This window comes from Thamnophis sirtalis, unplaced genomic scaffold (assembly GCF_051295495.1).
Source record: "Thamnophis sirtalis isolate CommonGarterSnake01/CBP01778 unplaced genomic scaffold, rThaSir2_p1.2 scaffold_1, whole genome shotgun sequence".
Taxonomy (NCBI): Eukaryota; Metazoa; Chordata; class Lepidosauria; order Squamata; family Natricidae; genus Thamnophis; species Thamnophis sirtalis.
This window is the reverse complement of record NW_028261381.1, coordinates 166,390,390-166,410,546: the sequence shown is the minus strand read 5'-3', so window position 1 is coordinate 166,410,546 and position 20,157 is coordinate 166,390,390. Positions and strand designations below refer to the sequence as shown.

Below are 20,157 nucleotides of genomic sequence, written 5' to 3'. Positions count from 1 at the left end.
TTTATCCAGAGGATAAAATGTCCCGGATGATGGTGTATTTTAAAGCAGTGTGACCTTTGACTCCCCTCCCCTTCCCAGTATCTGTTTGGGCTGATGGCCTTTTAAGAATGTTTAAATTAAGTCTCATCCACTTGTTGGATAACTGGTTTTGGTCCTGTGGTTTACCTCTATTTGTCATTATCCTGCAGGATGATGAAGGCTCAACACATGAAAAGTTAGACTTTAAGCTGTACTTCAGTTGTGCCTCTTATCTAATTACGACTCCCTGTTACAGGTAGGTTAATGTTACTTCCTGAAGAAAAGCAACTTATTCTTCATTTGTTATAAGAAATATGCTGCGATGTTACCTATAGATCAGCATTATTATTCTTGCAATGATGTGGGTGCGACTTAATGAATTTGCAGCCAAAATTCAGTGAGAATGTAAGAAGAATCGGGAAGAATATGATGTTACTTCAGTTACACACACTTGAGGTTTATTACAGAGATCCGTAGCGTAATTCCTAAGAGGAGCAGAGTATTTGTCACAGCCAAAAATTACCTTTGCACATTCTTAAAACGAATATTTTTTCTTTAAATCTCTTGAGCTTTGGTTAATTGCACAGAAAAATGCTGAAATTTGTAAAACTTGCAAAAGCTTATATTCTCATATAGGATTTTAGGATGTTGTAGCTAAAAATCACATCAACTGTGGCACTCTAGAAGAAATTAAAGTACATTTAGGCAAAGAGTAACTAATGCCTGGTCCATTAATGGAAAGTAGCAGACTGTGTCAATGTTTTCAGAGTCATTGTGGGTTTTGCAGTAAGTTTTGAAGAAAAAGAAGCAACATGCAGGCTGGGTGATGTTCAACTATACAAGGTAGAATCTTTTAGGATATCTTGAAAGAGCTAAAATGGTTTCCATCCCTGAGTATTTAATTGTATCTGTGAGAACCCCTCGATGGGGAAAATGTTGGTTTTTGCATTAAAATTAGCATAGAATGTGAGGAATTCAGGGTATAATGTAATTAGAAAAGATTCCAGATGAGTAATAGATTATTGAGATGTACAGTATAAAGTATGCAGTATTCCAAGTGTAAGGCCACACTTCAAATGCTGCATTCGGTTTTGGTCACCATGATGTAAAAAAGATGTGGAGACTCTAGAAAGAGTGCAGAGAAGAGCAACAAAGATGATTAGGGGACTGGAGACTAAAACATATGAAGAACAGTTGCAGGAACTGGGTATGTCTAGTTTAATGAAAAGAAGGACTAGGGGAGATATGATAGCAGTCTTCCAATATCTCAGGGGTTGCCACAAGGAAGAGGGAGTCAAACTATTCTCCAGGGCACCTGAGGGTAGAACAAGAAGCAATGGGTGGAAACTAATCAAGGAGAGAAACAACTTAGAACTGAGGAGAAATTTCCTGACAGTTAGAACAATTAATCAGTGGAACAGCTTGCCTCCAGAAGTTGTGAATGCCCCAATACTGGAAGTCTTTAAGAAGATGTTGGATAGCCATTTGTCTGAAACGGTATAGGGTTTCCTGCCTAGGCAGGGGGTTGGACTAGAAGACCTCCAAGGTCCCTTCCAACTCTGCTATTGTATTGTATTATTGTATTGTAGCAGATTCATGATATCTTGTGTTACAATAGTGTGCCTGTAGAGGAATAAATGGAGATGGCTGCCTGGAGGATTTTCTGTCAGTCAAATGATAACAGTTTTTGTGTTATTCCTTGGGTCTGATTTTTTCTAATATTGTCTAAAGAATACAGTAAGCTGATGACCAATGGAGGAAGCATCCCCGAAGATTACAGAAAGAGTGTAGTGCTCTCTGAGCTTGATTGTCTGCTTGTAGATGTTTCACTATCCAACCAGATAATATCATCAGGTATTGGTTGCAAGCAATCAATCAAACCCAGAGAGCACCAAGGACTCCACAGTTCAACTCCTAGTTACATATATTCTCTTTTATTCAAATTACAGAAAGTAAAAATGGACTGAGCTTGAAAGAAGTTTTTAAATCCCCTCTGATATCAGACAGGTCAAGGTAGATGTTAGCCATTCTATAATTTCCAATGTCCTCCACTGCTCATCTAAGCTTTTTCCTCTTCGCATTTTCGACAGTGATGCTTTTGCCAAGCTGTTGGAGTTGGGGGACCTGCATGCTAGCTCAATTAAAGTTGATGGCATCACCATCCCTTTCCATCATCTCCTGGCAAAAATTTGCTTCCAACATCATTTCTCTGGTGAGTTCCTGCTAAGAAGACTCCTTGACTCATACAGTTTTGTGTATATTGGCTTACAACTCTGCTGTTGGGCATAAACCTCCCCACTTCAGGGTCATTCAAAGATTGGTGAACCCTCATTGTGCAAAGTTCTTCAGACAGTTGACATTCAGCCATTGTTAGTTTTTAGCCCTGGTTTCTTAACACTGAGCAGGAGGTAACCTACTAATCTTCCCAGCCTGGCAGCTCTCCATTTGTTGAGACTCTTGACTCCAGAGTTTCCGAGTTCTAAGCTCTGGGTGTTGCTTCCCAGTATATTTAGGGAATATTAAGTTGTGAAAGACTGGATTTTTTTTTTTATTTTTTTTTTTTTTGGCAGAATCCATTCCAACTAGGATTCTGAAAATTTGGGGTTTGCTCCTTCTGAAAGTGTACCCTAAATTCCAAAACTTACATGCCATACTTAAATGCTGATGGTTGTTAGAATGCTGCTGTTTTTGTTTGCTGGAACAAATGCAACTACTTTTTCTGAAGTTATTTCCCCCCCCCTCAAATATTCTTCTTTGCTCCCTTTCTCTTAAACTCAATGCCCCAATATAATTTGGGGGTTAATTCTTTTATAATGCAGCAGTCGCTTCTATCTCCCATCTTGAATTGCTTATATATGTGTGAAGCATATATTTTAAAAGAAATAAACAAAGAATGTGAGATTAAGTGTTTTGTGAAAGGTACTCAAAAGGAAAATTGTTCTTGCTAATTTGTTGCTTCCACTCCAAAGTAACTTGTGGTTTGCACACAGAATATTCCTGGTTAATACATTAAATACCAGGAAAATGTAAACAAGCATCTCCACAACAATGACGCTGCAAAATTGTTATCACTTGAGAGTAGGAAATATTTACTTAGATTTTGACTGAGTTGGTCCCCTTTTTCAGATGCAGGATTGTCTATTACAGTGTTTTTCTATCTCAGCAACTTTAAGATGTGTGGATTTAGAGCCGAGGTGGCGCAGTGGTTAGGGTGCAGTACTGCAGGCCACTTTAGCTGACTTTGATCTGCAGTTCAGCGGTTCAAATCTCAAGGTCGACTCAGCCTTCCATCCTTCCGAGGTGGGTGAAATGAGGACCCGGACTGTGGAGGCAAGTTGCTGACTCAATTTGCTAAAAAAAATTGTAAGCCGCTTAGAGAGGGCTGAAAGCCCTATGAAGCGGTATATAAGTCTAATAATAAATAAATAAATTTCAATTCCCAGAATTCCCCAGCCAGCATGCTGGAAATTCTAGGAGTTGAACTCAGCATATCTTAAATTTCCTGAGATTGAGAAACATTTATCTGTTACATAGTACAGTGTTTTTCAACCTTTTTTGTGCAAAGGCACACTTTTTTCATGAAAAAAATCACGAGGCACACCACCATTAGAAAATGTTAAAAAAAATTAACTCTGTGCCTATATTGACTATATATAAAGTGTTTTCCCCACGGCACACCTTACACTATGTCACGGCACACTAGTGTGCCGCGGCACAGTGGTTGAAAAACACTGACATAGTAAATAGCTTCTGCTCTGGATATAAGCCAGCTTTTCTATCCTGATTTACCACCAAATGGCAGTGAAAATTCCCATCTTGGGAATGACAGGACAAGTCAATCCAAAAAGACTCCCTGATTTCCTTGGCACCCTTCAGGGCAAATTTCTTCTGAGGGCTGGCTGTGGTAGATGATGATTTCAATTCCCGTACTACCCTTTGTCTCAAAAGTGTTCCTATGGCAAGTTACCCAACATTGGTTAACCAGATAATAGATTAACACTGGAGATTTTTAAGAAGAGATTGGGCAATCATTTGTCTGAAATGGTACAGGGCAGTGATGGCGAATCACCACCACCACCACCCCCCGAAACTCAAAGACCAGTTGGCTGGTGCGCATGCGTGTGCCACCCACCTGGTCTTTGGGTGCACGCCAGCCAGCTGGTCTTCAGGTTTCCGGGGCTCTGGCACGTGTGAAGATAATGCGTGCCAGAAACCAGAAGAGCAGCTGGCGATGGCGCACATGCCCTCAGAGAAGGCTCTAGTGTCACCTCTGGCACACGTGCCATAGGTTCACCATCATGGGTACAGGGACCCCTGCTTGAGCAGGGGATTGGATTAGAAGACCTCCAACTCTGTTATTCTGTTAAAAATTTACAATCATAATCCAGAGAGCAAACAATACTTTATGATCAGAAAAAATAAAAAAAAGCAAGAATAAAGTTCATTCCAGAAATTCCATGGAAATTTAAAGTAGTAGCTGAAATGACATTTCCTACCAGCCAAGAAAAATCTGCTCCTCTCTGCTAGGAATTCCTAGAGAGGTTTATAATATTTTAGACTTTATGTTTCATATTTTGTATTGTTATCTCTTGTGTTTTTATTGAAATGTGATGTGAACATGCCATACGGTAGATAAATAAATCCTAGAGAGGTATCTTGAGGTTTTAAAAAGGGAATTAAAACCATGCAAGCTTGCAGGAGGCTTCTTATTGAACCTTGTGTGAGTTGCTGTGCTAGTTTTATCTCATTATTAGAAGGAGAAACGTAATTGCTAATGCTTTTCAAATGACTTCCCATGAGAAAACTGCTAATTCTGTGAGCCAAAAGCATCTCTCCTTAGAGGATAAGTTTTGCTGTAGCAGATTTGTTGCATTGACTGTCTCAGTGCAATTATTTGCTGGCACTCAGTAATTTTGCTGCTTCTGCACCAATGTGATGCCATATAATCCAAGTATATATATGAAAATAATGTGCCTGGGGTTTTTTTGGGGGCGGGGGGAATGGCTTGTTTCTTTTCAGAAGAATGGAAGAGGAAAGCAGACACTAAAAAGAACAGAACAAATCCCAACGGTCAATAAAAAATAGATAAACATGATTTTTGGTACTTGGGATACTTTCCTCTTCCCATCATTTGTTATGTTTTCCACCTGAGAGACCGGCTAGTGATCTACTTACTGTATTTTTTGGAGTATAAGACACATCTTTTTTCCCCCTAAAAGAGGGTGAAAATTTGGGTGCGTCTTAAACACTGAATGTAGCCCCAACCACCCACCAGCTCCAACAATTTACCTCTCAGCAATTTACCTCTTTGCAGCAAACGGGGGCTTGCGGAGGCTTCAATAAGCTATAGCAATCCTTGCAGCCTGTAACAGCTGATGATCGGGAGAAATTTGAGAGACTGCCTTCTGCCAATTACCTCCCTCCATCCCATCAGATCGCATAGAGTAGGCCTCCTCCGAATTCCATCCGCCAGTCAGTGCCGACTGGCGACTACGCGGAGGAGAGCCTTCTCAGTTGCAGCTCTGACGCTTTGGAACGATCTCCCCATGGAGATTCGCACCCTCACCACCGTCCAGACCTTCCGCACAGCCCTCAAGATCTGGCTATCCCGTCAGGCCTGGGGATAAGATCCTAACCTCACCCCACCCGAATGCTGAATGAATGTTGTGTTTTACTGGTTTATTTTTTTTTATTCACATTTTTTTTTCTTGTGTTTTGTCTTGCACTTCCCATTAATTGTAAGCCGCCCTGAGTCCCCTCAGGAAAAAGGGCGGCCTATAAATGTCAAATAAATGACAAAAAATGACAAATGACAAATTGAAAGTGAAACTTGCTGTTTGCTCCACCTGGCAAATTGCTGGGAGGCAGATTTTTTTTTTCTTGTGCTAATCAGGCTGTTTGCTGCAAGCAGATATTTTTCCCTTGTTTTCTTCCCCAAAATCTAGGTGCGTCTTATACTTTGGAGCGTCTTATACTCCGAAAAATACAGTAGATCAGTGGCTCATGTAGATATGCACTCCTTAAAGCTGCCCCATTTTTTTTTAAATCCAAAAGCCTTGTTTGGGGAAGAGACGGAAGCCCTTTAACCATTTTCTTTTTTCTTTCAGTTGTTGAACGTATGGGGGCCTGTGCATCCATGTACAGTCGTTCTATCCAGGGCCATCATGTCTGCCTACTCGTGAAAAAGGTGAATCCAAAAACAAAGCACAAAATTGCACAATTGACACGTGGTGATAGCATATGTTTAATTAGTCAGCTACAAATGCTAAAGCATAATGGGGCACTGTCCCCTTGTGCATGTGATGCTTTGCAGAAACCAGATACTTCAATCACAGGCATTCCCTAGTAGGTATTGACTTTTCTCGTCTCTAGATTTTGTTACTTCCACAATAAAATTAAAATATGTAAGTAGTCCGCACTTAATGAGTCCAATTCAAAATGACAACTCTCTCATTAAGCAATATGATCAGAAAGCAGAAAATCACATGACCACACCAACTTACAGTGGAGGTTTAGGCACTTCCGGCTGCGTTTGTTCGGCGAATCCCGCATGCGGGGATTTAAGTGAGACATTACATGTCCAACTTGCAACCTTTTGCCAGCTTTCCCATTGACTTTGCTTGTCGGAATCTGGCTATGAGGGTCACAAAAGGTGATCCTCTGTCAGCTGTCCCAGGTAAACCAAACAGGAAACATGATTAGACAAGCTAATTGGACTTTATGGTGAGACTACATTATCAGAATCCTGCAAGTCTGAAACTCCCTCCTGCCAGTTAAACAATTAGAACTGTCCTTACTAAGATTCCTTTTCTGACCATTAGGCCACTGGGGGGCCCTGCTTCTCATGACTGATTGTTTCCTGGGCAGCATCTCTTCCCCTCTTTCCTCAGGGCCATCCGTGGATTTCATCACATCACATGACCACAGGCATCTGCAACCATCATCACATGTGCAAAGGTTGCCAGGCACCTGAGTCACGATCACTACTTGAAGGATCCATTTTTTCCAGCACAGTCATAACTTTCAGTGATCCCAAAACAAATGGTCATTAAGTGAGGTCTACCTGACCTCATGGAGCCACGATGGTGCAATGGTTAGAGTGCAGTACTGCAGGCTACTTTTGCTGATCACCGGCTGCCAGCAGTTTGGCAGTTCAAATCCCACCAGAGTCAAGGTTGACTCAGCCTTCCATCCTTCCGAGGTGGGTAAAATGAGGACCCAGATTGTTGGGGGAAATAGGTGGACTCTGTAAACCGCTTAGAAAGGGCTGTAAAAGTACGTGAGTCTGATTGCTATTGCTATTGCTGCCTATACTATTAATTATATCCTTAGTTAGAATATCTGTATTAAATAATAAATCAGTTCCAACAATTAATGCAAAAAAAATTGTTTAATTTTTTTAAATTGACACAATAGGTGTTGCTCTTGTAATTACTCAATATTCTTAATAATACTTACGTGCATCTACTTCTTTAAACACACCATTTACGGAACACAAAGAAGATGGCCATCAGATAACAGGTAGTAGCATTAGTATCATTGTATATTTTGTCAACTTCCAACTTCAATTTGCTTTTTAAAGAGAAGAAGTTAAATCTTGCCTGTTCAACTCCTCTCTCAGTCTGACTCCCTGCTAAATCCATGATGTGGATTGCCTTCCCTTCAAGAGGGGAGAAATGAAGTTGCTTCCTAACCGACAGATAAATCTTGACGTCTCCTTGTAAGAATAGGAGAAAAGAACAAACATGATTCAGTTTCCAGGCAGATGAGAGGAAAGATGATTATGACAATTTGATCTAGTGTTTAAGGCACCAGGCTAGAAATGGAGAAATTAGTTCCAGTCCTCATTTTAGCCATGAAAACCGCTTGAGTGACTTTGAGCTAATCACCAGGAGATAGTGAGTTCTAGTCCCGCCTTAGGCATGAAAGCTGGCCAGTGACTTTGAGCCAGTCTCTCTCTCACAGCCCAACTCACCTCTCAAGGTTCTTGTGGGGAAAATAGGACAAGGAAGATGCATGGGATGTAATAAAGCGATGCAAACAAGAATCTACCTTCCTAATCCTAAAAAACTATTTTTTTCTCTCTCTCTTCCTCCGCCTCCCCCACCTTCAATGAATCCTTTGGCAGGGAGAAAACTCTGTGTCCATTGACGGAAAATGCGATGATTCAACCTTATTGGGAAATCTTTTATCAGAATTCAAAGAAAACCTGTCAAAATGCTGAGTGCTCTCGGAATTGGGCACAGCCCCTCGTCCTTCTGGCCCTCCAGACGAACAGCATCCCGAGGCTCACGGGACTGAAACCAGTGGAGCATTCGATTTCTCTCGCTCTGTGCGCATGTTTGATCTCCCAGGGCATGTGTGTTTTCCATTTCCTCCTCCCTCCTGGGTTGTTGTGTTCGTTCTATTTTTGTTTCAATTTTGTTACGGTTTACACATCTCAGAACTGTGCTCTCCTCTGTTTGGAATGGTCCGACCATAGCAAAGAGATTCCCCGACTGGATTGACATCCTGGCAAGGGAGAAAACGGGGTAGAGGAGATGCAGAATCCATATTGGAAACCCAACCGCATCCCTGGGTGTGCTTGTGCCTCTCCTGGTGTGAGAGCTGGTCAATTCCATTTATCCTTTTAAACTGCCCGTGCTTAAAAGGAGAAAAAGGTGCCCCTTCCCTGCAACCAATTGGGATGCGTCTTCCCTCCTTCCCTACAGCTGTTCCGGAGCATTTCCTGCTGCCCCAGGCTGGGATTGGTTGATCCTCTCTCATCAGGGTGGGGCTCCCACAGGAATGTTTAAAGTCCAATGCAATATCTCATTCCTGGAATTAACTAAAAGTAGCCTAATTAGAAGTCCAAAGTCATTGTGTCTGTGTGGATTTGGGGGTTTTGTGATTACTATTATTTTCTTTCTTCTACGTTAGGTTGAACAATCCTACAGTGGGGCCAATCTGCCATGCCCAGCTTTTACAAAGCCTACACTTAAGCAGATGGCCACAATCTAGTGACAGTTTGTTTTTGAAAGTGTCCTCACTCCCATAGTTGCAGCCAGTGATTTCTTTTTCTTTCTTACTTTTTTTTCTTTTGGCAAACTTTTCTTTTTCTCCTCTGCAAGATTGGATGATATTAGTGACGATCAGTTACAAATAGGGTGGAGCACCTTGATGGTTGTTAAACGTTAATGAGAAATTGCACAATGGCAGCCCCTAACTGGATTTTTTAAAAATTCTCTCACAATGAAGCTTCACTATTGGATACTCCAAACACTGATATTTAGAATCCTGAACCTGGGGAGGTGGGGGCTGGGGGAGGGGGGACAGGATGGAACCAACAGAACCCTTTGGTCTCTGGCTTGCATTATGTCCTCTATGTTTCAAGACATTTGGTGCCTCAATATTCTTCTGTGTGGTCAGGGGTCTTTCTTTTTTTTTAATATCAGTACAGTAATTATGTCTGTTGGGAGCTGAGCTGCAGGATTTACTGAGAATAATTTAGCATTCTCCCAATATTGCAGCAGAGGCTGGTGAAGCAGTTAAGGTAGGGGCGTCCAAACTTGGGAACTTTAAGACTTGTGGACTTCAACTCCCAGAATTCTCCAACCAGCTGGCTGTGGAATTCTGTGAGTTGAAGTCCACAAGTCTTAAAAGTTCCCAAGTTTGGACACCCCTGGGTTATGGCAAGGAGCAAGGCGGGGAGTGTTATTTGTTGACTTTTTGTGGATTAGTGCAGATTTTGTTGGGGGTTTGGAAATCTGCGCATATTCAGAAATGTCTTAAAAGGGCAAATGCTCCTTGAAGTTAGTGGATTTTAAATATATATATCTATACATATATATATATATATATTCCTGGATGAAAACTTGTCACTTTAGCATGTAGAGTCTGTTCTCTTACAGTGATTCTAAAAATCTTCTGAAAATTCTGTACAATATGTTATGTTTAAAAGAAAAAAGTTATTTACTATCGACATTCCCCCACAAAACACATACCACAAAGCTGCTGTAAGAATTTTTTTGTGTCAAGATGATCGAATAAAATTTCAAAACTTACAGAATTTAAAAATCTTTTCAGTTGTGCCTTGAATCTTAACCCTGAATGCAGAATTTTTAAAGGTATCCAAGCCTTTTTCCAGCTCGGTTCAAATTGCCTCTGGGGCCCTTAACAACGGATAGTGGATTGAAATCCAGATTTTAAAGGAGTTTTAATGATGGTCCGTTTTGTAAGATTGTGAATAGCCCTCATTGCTGCCTTCACCCAGTCACTTTAATCTGACCAGTAAGAGGAAGCCTGTCATTAATTAATTTATTTTTTTGTCCCATTTTGTTTCAGAAAGGCTCCAAGACATTTCCCACGCTGCTGGGGAACAGGGATATTAAGAAAATTAACTTCTTCAATTTGCATGTGAATATGGTGGGATTAATCATCAGGATAGCAGTTTGGATGGATCTCTTCATTTTATTTTGTGTGTCCCATTTGTGTTACACAAAAGAAACAGCAACTCAACAATTCAACAACTGGGCTCAAGTAGTTTTAAGAGACTGGCGTCCTCTTCCATATCCTTCAAAGCCATCATTTTGAGCCAGTTTTTTGACAGAGTATCTCCTATACCTATGAACAAAGAAAAGGAAACCCAACAGATATTAATAACTCCTAATATTCTCAGATATTATTAATAACTCTTAATATCCTCAGATATTATTAATAACTCTTCCCACTGCCTTATATTTGTTAGGTGAGCACCACACATTAGCCCAAGACAAAACAAGACTTGGGCTGGTAATTGAGGAAAGTACAGAAAATTCTAAGGGGGTGTCTCAGTTCATTAGAAATGCTTTCTCCCTGTCGATTACTTCTAATCAAAATTTATGGCTCAGACTCAACATCCTCTTTGCTGTGATACACTTGAATATTGTCTTTGACCAAAGTAGGGATATTCAGCCTTGGCCGCTTTAAGACCGACTCGGATTAGATCCTGCAACATAATCCTGGGATACATTCCTCCTTGCACTAGCTATGGGTAATTGGATAACCCTCCTCCCCGGGTGTGTCATAAATCACATTCTCCAATGGAGTGCTTTCCCTGGCTGTAGAAACCCCGCCTCTCCAGCTGGCTCTGGTAACCTGGGATACAATCGAGAGAGGTATGCGTGGAATGTGCTTCTGGTCATGGCAGCTTCCCCGCTCCTGTCTATGGCAACTCAAGAGCAGGCCAGGAGTGCTTTGCGAGTTGACAGTAGGAATCAACCTATTCCGACCAGTGCGGGTGAACCTGTAGCTCCGAAGATTAGCTGGGAGCGAATCAGATTGCTCAGTGAAGCGCGCGCTCAGTGAACCAGTTGTTAAACTGTTAGGATCCCACCCCTGTTTGCAAACCCCACACCCAGTAGCATGCTGATGTTGCCTAGTTAGGCAACGAAATGTCTGCAAGCAAACAACCAAGGTTCAGAACTTCATTAGCTTCTTCTAAAGAAGATCCAGCTTCTCCAGTATCATCCCTAAAACATCCTTCCTAGGACTTGCTTCCTCATTAGTAAAGATTTGCAAATGTAGCCAATCAAATGAAAGTAATCAAGTAAAGTAGCTTAAAGTAGGTTAGTAATAGCACTGCCTAAACTAACATATCCCTGCTTGCTTAAGAATCAGCAGTCTGATTTGAAGCAGCTTTCCCAAAAACTAAACTAACATATCCCTGCTTACTTAAGAATCAGCAGTCTGATTTGAAGCAGCTTTCCCAAAAACTGCCTTGATAAATACAATACTTAGAAGTTCTTTAAACGTAAAATAAGATCAGGTACTCTTTCCCCAAAAATAAGACCTAACCCGAAAATAAGAACAAGCATGATTTTTTTCAGAATGCTCCTTATATAAGCCCTACCCCCAAAATAAGCCCCAGCTAAGATTGTCAGCCAGATGGATACATTTAGTACCGTATTTCCCCCAAGATAAGACCTAACCAGGAAATAAGCTCTAATGCAACTTTTGGAGCAAAAATTAATATACGGTTCAGTCTTATTTTTGGGAAAACACAGTATTGATAAAGGCACACATTTCACCTGCAATTATGTGGTTTTGATTTTGGATCAGTGAATTTGTAAACTTGGCTACTGCATTTTACTCAAACCACCATTAAGCAAATCATAATTTAGCAGGGCGTGGTCTCAAATGTCTGTATACGTTGATGAACAGTTGCATTAAATTGGAGTTAGTGTTGGGGGGGATTTCTTCATTTTTAGGAGAAACTACATTGGTACACTGCATGTTAAACAATTACAAATGGATCTCTGGATCCGTTGAACTCAATTCTTTGTAGGAATTAAATCTTCAGGCTCTTGGAAACTTACTTGTAAAATTCAGTGTCTCCGGGCTATAAAAAGGAGGAAATTAAAGTTAATAGCATATCAGAGGAAGTTTGAAGAAGGATAAAACATCAAAAGAAGGATATTTTTTGAATCAAGCACCACCTGCAGTAGAATACTATTCATTGAGTATCTCAAAAGCAAAAACAAAAATAAAGGGAAAACGTTGTCCTCCAGAGGCGTCCACAGGGTCATAGAAGATGGTGTGACTGCATGTAACTGGCAGTGCCTTGATCACACCATTGTCTTTTTGACTTTTTGGACTAAATCTTGCAGGCATCCCTAGTGGTTCTTGTTTGCCCTCAACAATGAGGAGAAAGTGTCCTAGATCAGTGTTTTTCAACCTTGGCAGCTTGAAGATGGGTGGACTTCAACTCCCAGAATTCCCCAGCCAGCTAGCTGGCTGGGGAATTCTGGGAGTTGAAGTCCACCCATCTTCAAGCTGCCAAGGTTGAAAAACACTGTCCTAGACTACAGTCTTTGGTGGGCTATTGATCCAAGGTTAGGCTGCTACAGGTTCTCCTGAGTTCAGGAGAACCTGTAGCTAATGTTATAGCTGGTTCAGAGAACCTCCAAATCACACCCCTGGCAGGAGTCTCCACGCGGCCCGTTTTGGATGTGAGGTAAGTGCAAGGCAGAGACTCAGGGAGGGGGAGAAAAAGGCCGCCTAGAAATTCCAGAAGGCCGGAAATGTTCATTTCTAGCCGGAGAGCCTCCAGAGCCCGGGGGGAGGCAGTTTTCACCCTCCCAGAGGCTCGAGGAAAGCCGCCGGAGCCTAGGAAGGTGAAAAGGGCCCTGCCGCCATGGTGCAGGAGGCCAACTAAGCCACACCCACCATGGCTATGGCCACCTAGCAACCGAGCAGAGAACCCGTTGCTGAAATTTTGGAAGCCCACCCCTGAATTGATCCAAATGATGCTGAAATATCTAACTACAGTATGTAAAGACATTTGCAAAGTTTCCCAAGCAACCAGCTAGGCTCCTCACCTCCCTATCCCATCCAACCAATGTGGAGGTATCTTTGTAGTTCTCTCTACAATCCCTTCATTCTTCTTACTTTCTACCCTGAACAGCTTGGGATTGTCTCCATTTGACCTCCTCCTAACTCCTTATGGGTTATCCACAAATTGAAAGGCGGCTCTGATCCCCAGTTTTTATGTCTCTCCAATCAGGAAATAAACACCCATTTATTCTGGAATTTCCTGTTGTCCTAGACAAGTAATTGGTTGAGAAGAAATGTGTCCCCCTTGTTCTAAAATATCACATTTTTGTCTTTACAAAGAGTCATTGCTTTCGAAGGGCCTCTTAACAAAGAGCCTCTTGAATTTCTTCTGGTTACATGCTAGAACTTTCTGGGTTCATGTGACCCACCAAACCGTAAACATATCCCATTAAGGCAATATGCACAGCTCAGAATTAGGCTGAAATGTTTCTGGTTAATTTATAGTTCAAAGTGCGGTGCAATCACTGTGAGGCAGGAGTGGGCTGCTAAGGGGTTTGCAGGGGTTCGGGAGAACCTCTAGCCAAGATTCTGTAAAGTTCAGAGAACGCCTCCTAATCCCACTCCTGGCTGGCCCCACCCACTCCGCCCCTCCCAGGAGTCCCCACGCGGCCTGTTTTGGATGCAGGTAAGTGTAGGGCGCGTGGAGGCTCGGGGAGGGCAAAAAAGGGGCCTAGCGGAAATTCGGGAAAACCAAGAAGTTTCCCCCCATGGGCGCCCTGCTCCCCATGCATGTGTGCGTGACGCTCTCCACACCCCCACGCATGTATGTGGAACTCCCTGCGTGCACTCCCTGTGCATACATGCATGGCCTTCCATGAGCACCCCACAAGCGCACACAACCCCCGCACATCCGCCCCAGCGCATGCGCAGCAGAGAATGAAAACCAGCTGGCTGGTGGGAGGCACGCACACATGTGCGGTAGAGCTGACCTGGGGTAACGGCTCACCTAACCACAGAGAGGGCTCTATGTACCACCTGTGGCATGCAACCCATAGGTTCCTGTGAGGGCGAACCTATAGCACCTGTGCCACAGGTGGCACATGGAACCATTTCTGAGGGCACGCGAGGCGTTGTCCTGTCAGCCCCAGCGTGCATGCATGCTCTGGCCAGGTGATTTTCAGCCTTGGTTTTCGACCTTGATTTTTGGCTGTTTTTCGCCCTCCGGAGGCTTCCCTGCAGCCCCTGGAGGTAAAAAACAACCCAATGTGCAAGCCGGAGGCTCACGAACGGACTTCCGGTTTGCATGTTGGGCTGTTTTTCGCCCTCTGGAGGCGTCAGGGAAGCCTCCTGAAGCCTTCAGAAGGAGAAAAACGGCCCAACGGGCAACCCGGAAGTCCGTTCCTGAACTTCTAATTTGCGCGTTGGGCTGTTTTTTGCTCTCCCCAGGCTCCTAAAAAGCCTCTGGAGCTTGGGGTGGGTGAAAAATGGACCTACTGGGCCCACCGGAAGTCAGAAAAAGGGCCGTTTTCGCCCTCCCCTGCCTCCAAGAAAGCTGTGCGTGCTTGTGCGGGACAGTGGGAGGGGAGTGTTAGGCGTGCATGCGCAGGGGGCACGGTGTGGGGGAGGGCATTCAATTATGGGAGTGGGCATGCAGAAGAGTGCCTGTGCCCGCTTTTGGCACCCAAGGGAAAAAATGTTTTGCCATCACTGCCCTATACCATTTCACACACATGGTTGTCCAATCTCTTCTTTAAAACCTCCAGAGATGGAACACCAAGAACTTTTGGAGACAAACTATTGCACTATTCATTGTTCTAACTCTCAAGAAGTTTCTCCTTGGTTCTAGGTTTCTTCTCTTCTTGATTATTTCCTGCCCTCAGGTTCTTTGGACAATAAGTTGTCACCTGCCCCCCTCTTCTTTATGCCAGCCCCTTTGTAGCGCAAGTCACCCTGCCAACTAGCTATTTTATTTAAGGGGGTTTTGCATTCATTCCTGCAGCCATCCTTTTGTTGTTGTTGTTGTTGTTAATTTGAAAATCACTCCACCAATATTCAGCATTGGAATTTGAGCAACGTGGATTTCAGGAGTCCGTGTGACCCCCACTAGGACATGATTTGATTGGGCATAGAAAACACGGAACAAGAATCTGATTGGACAAGAGGCAGTGTCACATTCTTTCTACCAAATAACTTATTTTGTTTTATTATTTTTCAGTTTTCAAGGCTGCTTGCCTCCACATCAACCTTGGGTGGCTTACAATTAAAAAAAATAAAATAAAGGACAACAGCACATATCAAAGAGCACTGCTGGCACTAATGATATTACCTAAGTGGGTGATAAAGCATCTGCAAGAAAACTGCCAAGCTCAGAGAGCACTAAGGATACCATATATCAAAGAGTCCGTTGTCTGAAATGGGCAGCTACAGTGAATGAATGAATGGGTGGGTGGACAGACGGGTGTGCGGGTGTGTAGGCAGGCAGGCAGGCAGAGATGATAGAGAGAAAGAGAGGTGACAGCGAGAGAGAAATAATAGAAAAGATAGATAATAGTAGAGAAATGGGTAGAGAAAGAAAGAAAGAGAGAGAAAGAAAGAGATAGACAGACAGACAGATAATATCATGTTTTCCTGAAAATAAGACAGGGGCTTATTTTCTTTTGACCCCCAAAATAAGCACTTGGCCTTATTTTCGAGGAGGTCTTTTTATTTTTGAGGTGCAGGAGGCAGCGAGCGTGGTCACCTCACGGCTGCTGCTGTGTTGCAATATTTTGGGGGAGGATTTATTTTAGCACATGTGCTCAAAAGCCCAATTGGGCTTATTATCCAGGAAGGTCTTGTTTTGGGGAAAAACAGGGGGGGGAGTAGGTAGGTAGGTAGGTAGGTAGGTAGGTAGGCAGGCAGGCAGGCAGGCAGGCAGGCAGGCAGACAGATAATAAATGATAGATAGATGATAGACAGACAGACAGACAGACGAGATAGATAGATAGATAGATAGATGATAGACAGACAGACAGACGAGATAGATAGATAGATAGATAGATAGATAGATAGATAGATAGATAGATAGATGATAGATAGATAGATAGATAGATAGATAGATAGATAGATGATAGATAGATAGATAGATAGATAGATAGATAGATAGATAGATAGATAGATAGATAGATTAGATAGATAGATTACATAGATAGATGATAGATAGATAGATAGATAGATAGATAGATAGATAGATAGATAGATAGATAGATGATAGATAGATAGATAGATAGATAGATGATAGATGATAGATGATAGATGATAGATAGATAGATAGATAGATAGATAGATAGATAGATAGATAGATAGATAGATAGATAGATAGATAGATAGATAGATGATAGATGATAGATGATAGATGATAGATAGATAGATAGATAGATAGATAGATAGATAGATAGATAGATAGATAGATAGATAGATACATACATACATACATACATACATACATACATACATACATACATACATACATACATACTATACAGTTTGGCTTGCTTGCTTGAGTAAGCTATAACTAGATTTTGTTTTTATTTCTGCTAATCACTTGAATAATGCATGAACTAAGAAACAACCCCCATCCCCTTTAGCTCTACACATTCCTCCTTGCTATCACTCCTTACCTTGTGGCAGTACAATGACTGAAAGACAAACAGAGAAACATAACCATGAGAAATTATTTGAGTCATTAGAGAGATATCAGTTCAGCCCCTATTTTGAATCCATGTGGTGGTGGTTGATTTTGTTGCTGCTGCTGCTGTTTTGGTTTCTTTGGCTTCTTGTGGCTGATTCAACTATTTACTGACCTCATTTCTGCTTAGCAGATTCCATAGTTATGGTTTTTAAAACATCTCCACAGGTAGTCCTCAGCTTACAACGGTTCATTTAGTGATTGTTCAAAGTTCCAATAGCACTGGAAAAACGACCGTTTTTCACACTTACAACCATTGCAGCATCCCCACGGTCACATGATCAAAATTAGGCAACTGACTCATATTTTTATGATGGTTGCAGTGTCCCAGGGACATGTGATCAACTTTTGTGACCTGGCAAGCAAAGTCAATGGGGAAATCAGATTCACTTAACAAACTTGTTACTAACTTCAGAACTGCAGTGATTCCAGGAGTGGGTTTCAACCGGTTCGCGGCGGTCTCTGCGAACCGGTTGGTCACTGAACCCGGAAGTAAGTAACTTCCGGGAACGGCGAAGGGCGTGCCCGCCCGCCTGCGGTCCTTACCCGGTTTTGACGAGTTCTGCGCTTCCATGCATGCGCAGGATGCATACAGCGCCTGCGCGATTGTCCAGGAGCAGCTGGAGCATCGCGCAGACGCTAGTACGCATGCGTGTACCGCGCGCGTGCACGAGGACGCCGCCGGCCCCGTTCCAACCGAACCGGTTGGAACGGGGCGAGAAACCCACCCCTGAGTGATTCCCTTAACAACTATGACAAAAAAGTTTGTAAAATGGGGCAACATTCACTGAAGAACTGTCTCATTTAGCAACAGAAGATTTGGGCCCAATTGTTGTCATGGATTGAGGACTACCTGCATTTACCTGAAAGAAAGAGTAGGTTTTCCTAATTCTTTAATTTTAAAAAAACCTGTAAAGGGCCATCTTAAATCAATGTTTCTCAACCTAGCAACTTTTTAAGATGCATGTTCCTTGCTAAATTAAGGTCTATAGAGATTTTCAAATCATCCAAGTCATGGTTGTCCCAAAGGTGCTTTTCAAAAGGCAGTGGGATTTCTTGGGGGTTTTTTCTCCCTCTCCTTGAAAACTTTTCACTTCAGTCAGAAATGAATCAGAACTTCAGTCACAATTGAAGAAGCTTCTTGGATAAGAAGTGACACATTTTAGGAGAGAGAAAAAAATCAAACTCCAGTTGCATTTTGAAAAACACCTTTTGGGAGAACTAAACCCATATGGCAAAATATATGTCAGCCCATCAGCATTTTTGATGTAAAGGTAAAGGTTCCCCTCACACATATGTGCTAGTCGTTCCCATTTCAAAGCCGAAGAGCCAGTGCTGTCCAAAGATGTCTCCATGGTCATGTGGCTGGCATGACTAAACGCCGAAGGTGCACAGAACGCTGTTACCTTCCCACCAAAGGTAGCGCCTATTTTTCTACTTGCATTTTTAACGTGCTTTCGAACTGCTAGGTTGGCAGAAGCTGTGACAAGTAACAGGAGCTCACTCATTACGCTGCAGTAGAGATTCGAACTGCTGAACTGCCGAGCTTTCTGATAGACAAGCTCAGCGTTTTAGCCACTGAGCCACCACATCAGAGGGGGGCTGCTCCCGGATCGGGTGAACCGGTAGCAGCAGCGGTGGGAGGCTCTGCCCACCGCCCGTACGTGGGACACGGGCTGGAGCCACCCAAACCAATAATAAAAAAAATTGGCAACCGATCACTGCACCATGTCCCACGTACAATCATACATTTTTGATGTACGAAGCATTAAAAATGAACTTCATTCAGCAAAATACATATTGCAGGAAAGCATCCGGCCAGGTATGCTGTGTCCCTCCAGATTTTCCTGAACCACAGCTTCCAGTCTCCCATAGCACTGGCTGCTTGGAGTTGCAGTCTAATGTGTTTTGGAGGGGCACAAGGTACCTAGACTTAGAGAAAGGGAGCCTTAGGTATGCTAAGCTGTTTCCTGGATGGGGTGATCACATAGAAAGGAGATTGCATTGTGAAAGTCATTCTGGTGTTGCTTCTACAACACAATACAATACAATAGCAGAGCTGGAAGGGACCTTGGAGGTCTTCTAGTCCAACCCCCTGCCTAGGGAGGAAACCCTTTGTTTCAGACAAATGGCTATCCAACATCTTCTTAAAGACTTCCAGTGTTGGGGCATTCACAACTTCTGGAGGCAACTTCTGTTCCACTGATTCATTGTTCTAACTGTCAGGAAATTTATCCTTAGTACTAAGTTGCTTCTCTCCTTAATTAGTTTCCACCCATTGCTTCTTGTCCTACCCTCAGGTGCCTTGGAGAATAGTTTGACTCCCTCTTCTTTGTGGTAGCCCCTGAGATATTGGAACGCTGCTATCATGTCTCCCCTGGTCCTTCTTTTCATTAAACTAGACATACCCAGTTCCTGCAACCGTTCTTCATATGTTTTAGTCTCCAGTCCCCTAATCATCTTTGTTACTCTTCTCTGCACTCTTTCTACAGTCTCCATCTTTTCTATCTGTCTATTCTGTCAGAGTTTGTTGCAGCAATCACATCCAGAAAGCACTCACAGGTAACTGATTCAGCAGGATTCATTAACTTCTCTTTATATAATATAAGACATGAAATAAATATACAATACCAAAAGCAGGTTTTCCAATGTGATAATAAATGCAAGCAAAACACAAGCAGAGGAGAGGAGGAGTTTCAATTTCAGTCCAGAGCAGCATACTAGTTTTGAGCTCAGACTCAGAGCTACAGAGCTTAGCCACGCCCAGGCTCTAAACTGTTTCAGCTTCCATTGGCTGACCCTGTTACTAAGCCCTATTCCAGTTCATGAATATATCTACACTGACAGCTTCAAGGGGTCTCAGTCTAGTCTTGTAGCTTTTGCAGTATCTATTTGACATCTCATCCTTCTCCCAGAATCCTCTGGTCAAGGTTCTTAGTTCTCCTCCTCCCTCTTTTCCCTGTTTGTACCAAGAGCTTTTTTACAGAGAAAAGCTCTCTGTTTTCCCCATGGCTTCCCAAAGAAATAGGCACTTACCTAAATGTAGGGACCTGCCTTAGGGCCGACGCCCACGCCTTTGGTTCCCTGTGGATACAACCATCAGATGTTGTCACGAGAAG

General features: G+C 42.7%; 1 protein-coding gene and 1 long non-coding RNA gene across 10 annotated transcripts in view; one reads left to right on the top strand and one right to left on the bottom strand.

The window, feature by feature from the left end:
- Nucleotides 1-10,448, top strand: part of AP3D1 (adaptor related protein complex 3 subunit delta 1) — a 58,415-nt gene extending 47,967 nt beyond the window's left edge. For 4 of the 9 annotated variants that reach the window (XM_087702984.1, XM_087702994.1, XM_087702990.1 and 1 more), the window contains 4 exons: nucleotides 189-274; nucleotides 2,109-2,230; nucleotides 6,126-6,205; nucleotides 8,147-8,386. In XM_087702984.1, the coding sequence (XP_087559110.1) occupies nucleotides 189-274; nucleotides 2,109-2,230; nucleotides 6,126-6,205; nucleotides 8,147-8,242 (384 nt within the window). In that variant the 3' untranslated portion in view covers nucleotides 8,243-8,386. Of the gene's footprint in view, nucleotides 1-188; nucleotides 275-2,108; nucleotides 2,231-6,125; nucleotides 6,206-8,146; nucleotides 10,075-10,341 lie in introns of those variants that run through there. The other 5 variants (XM_087702943.1, XM_087702935.1, XM_087702952.1 and 2 more) reach the window with 3 other exon arrangements.
- Nucleotides 10,449-10,483: 35 nt separating this feature from the next.
- LOC148049825 (uncharacterized) lies at nucleotides 10,484-20,126 on the bottom strand. Its single transcript, XR_015695219.1, has 4 exons — nucleotides 20,075-20,126; nucleotides 16,971-16,988; nucleotides 12,354-12,376; nucleotides 10,484-10,620 (listed from the first exon to the last, which is right to left on the bottom strand). It is a non-coding gene; the product is annotated as an uncharacterized LOC148049825 (long non-coding RNA).
- Between the last annotated feature and the right edge of the window lie 31 nt (nucleotides 20,127-20,157).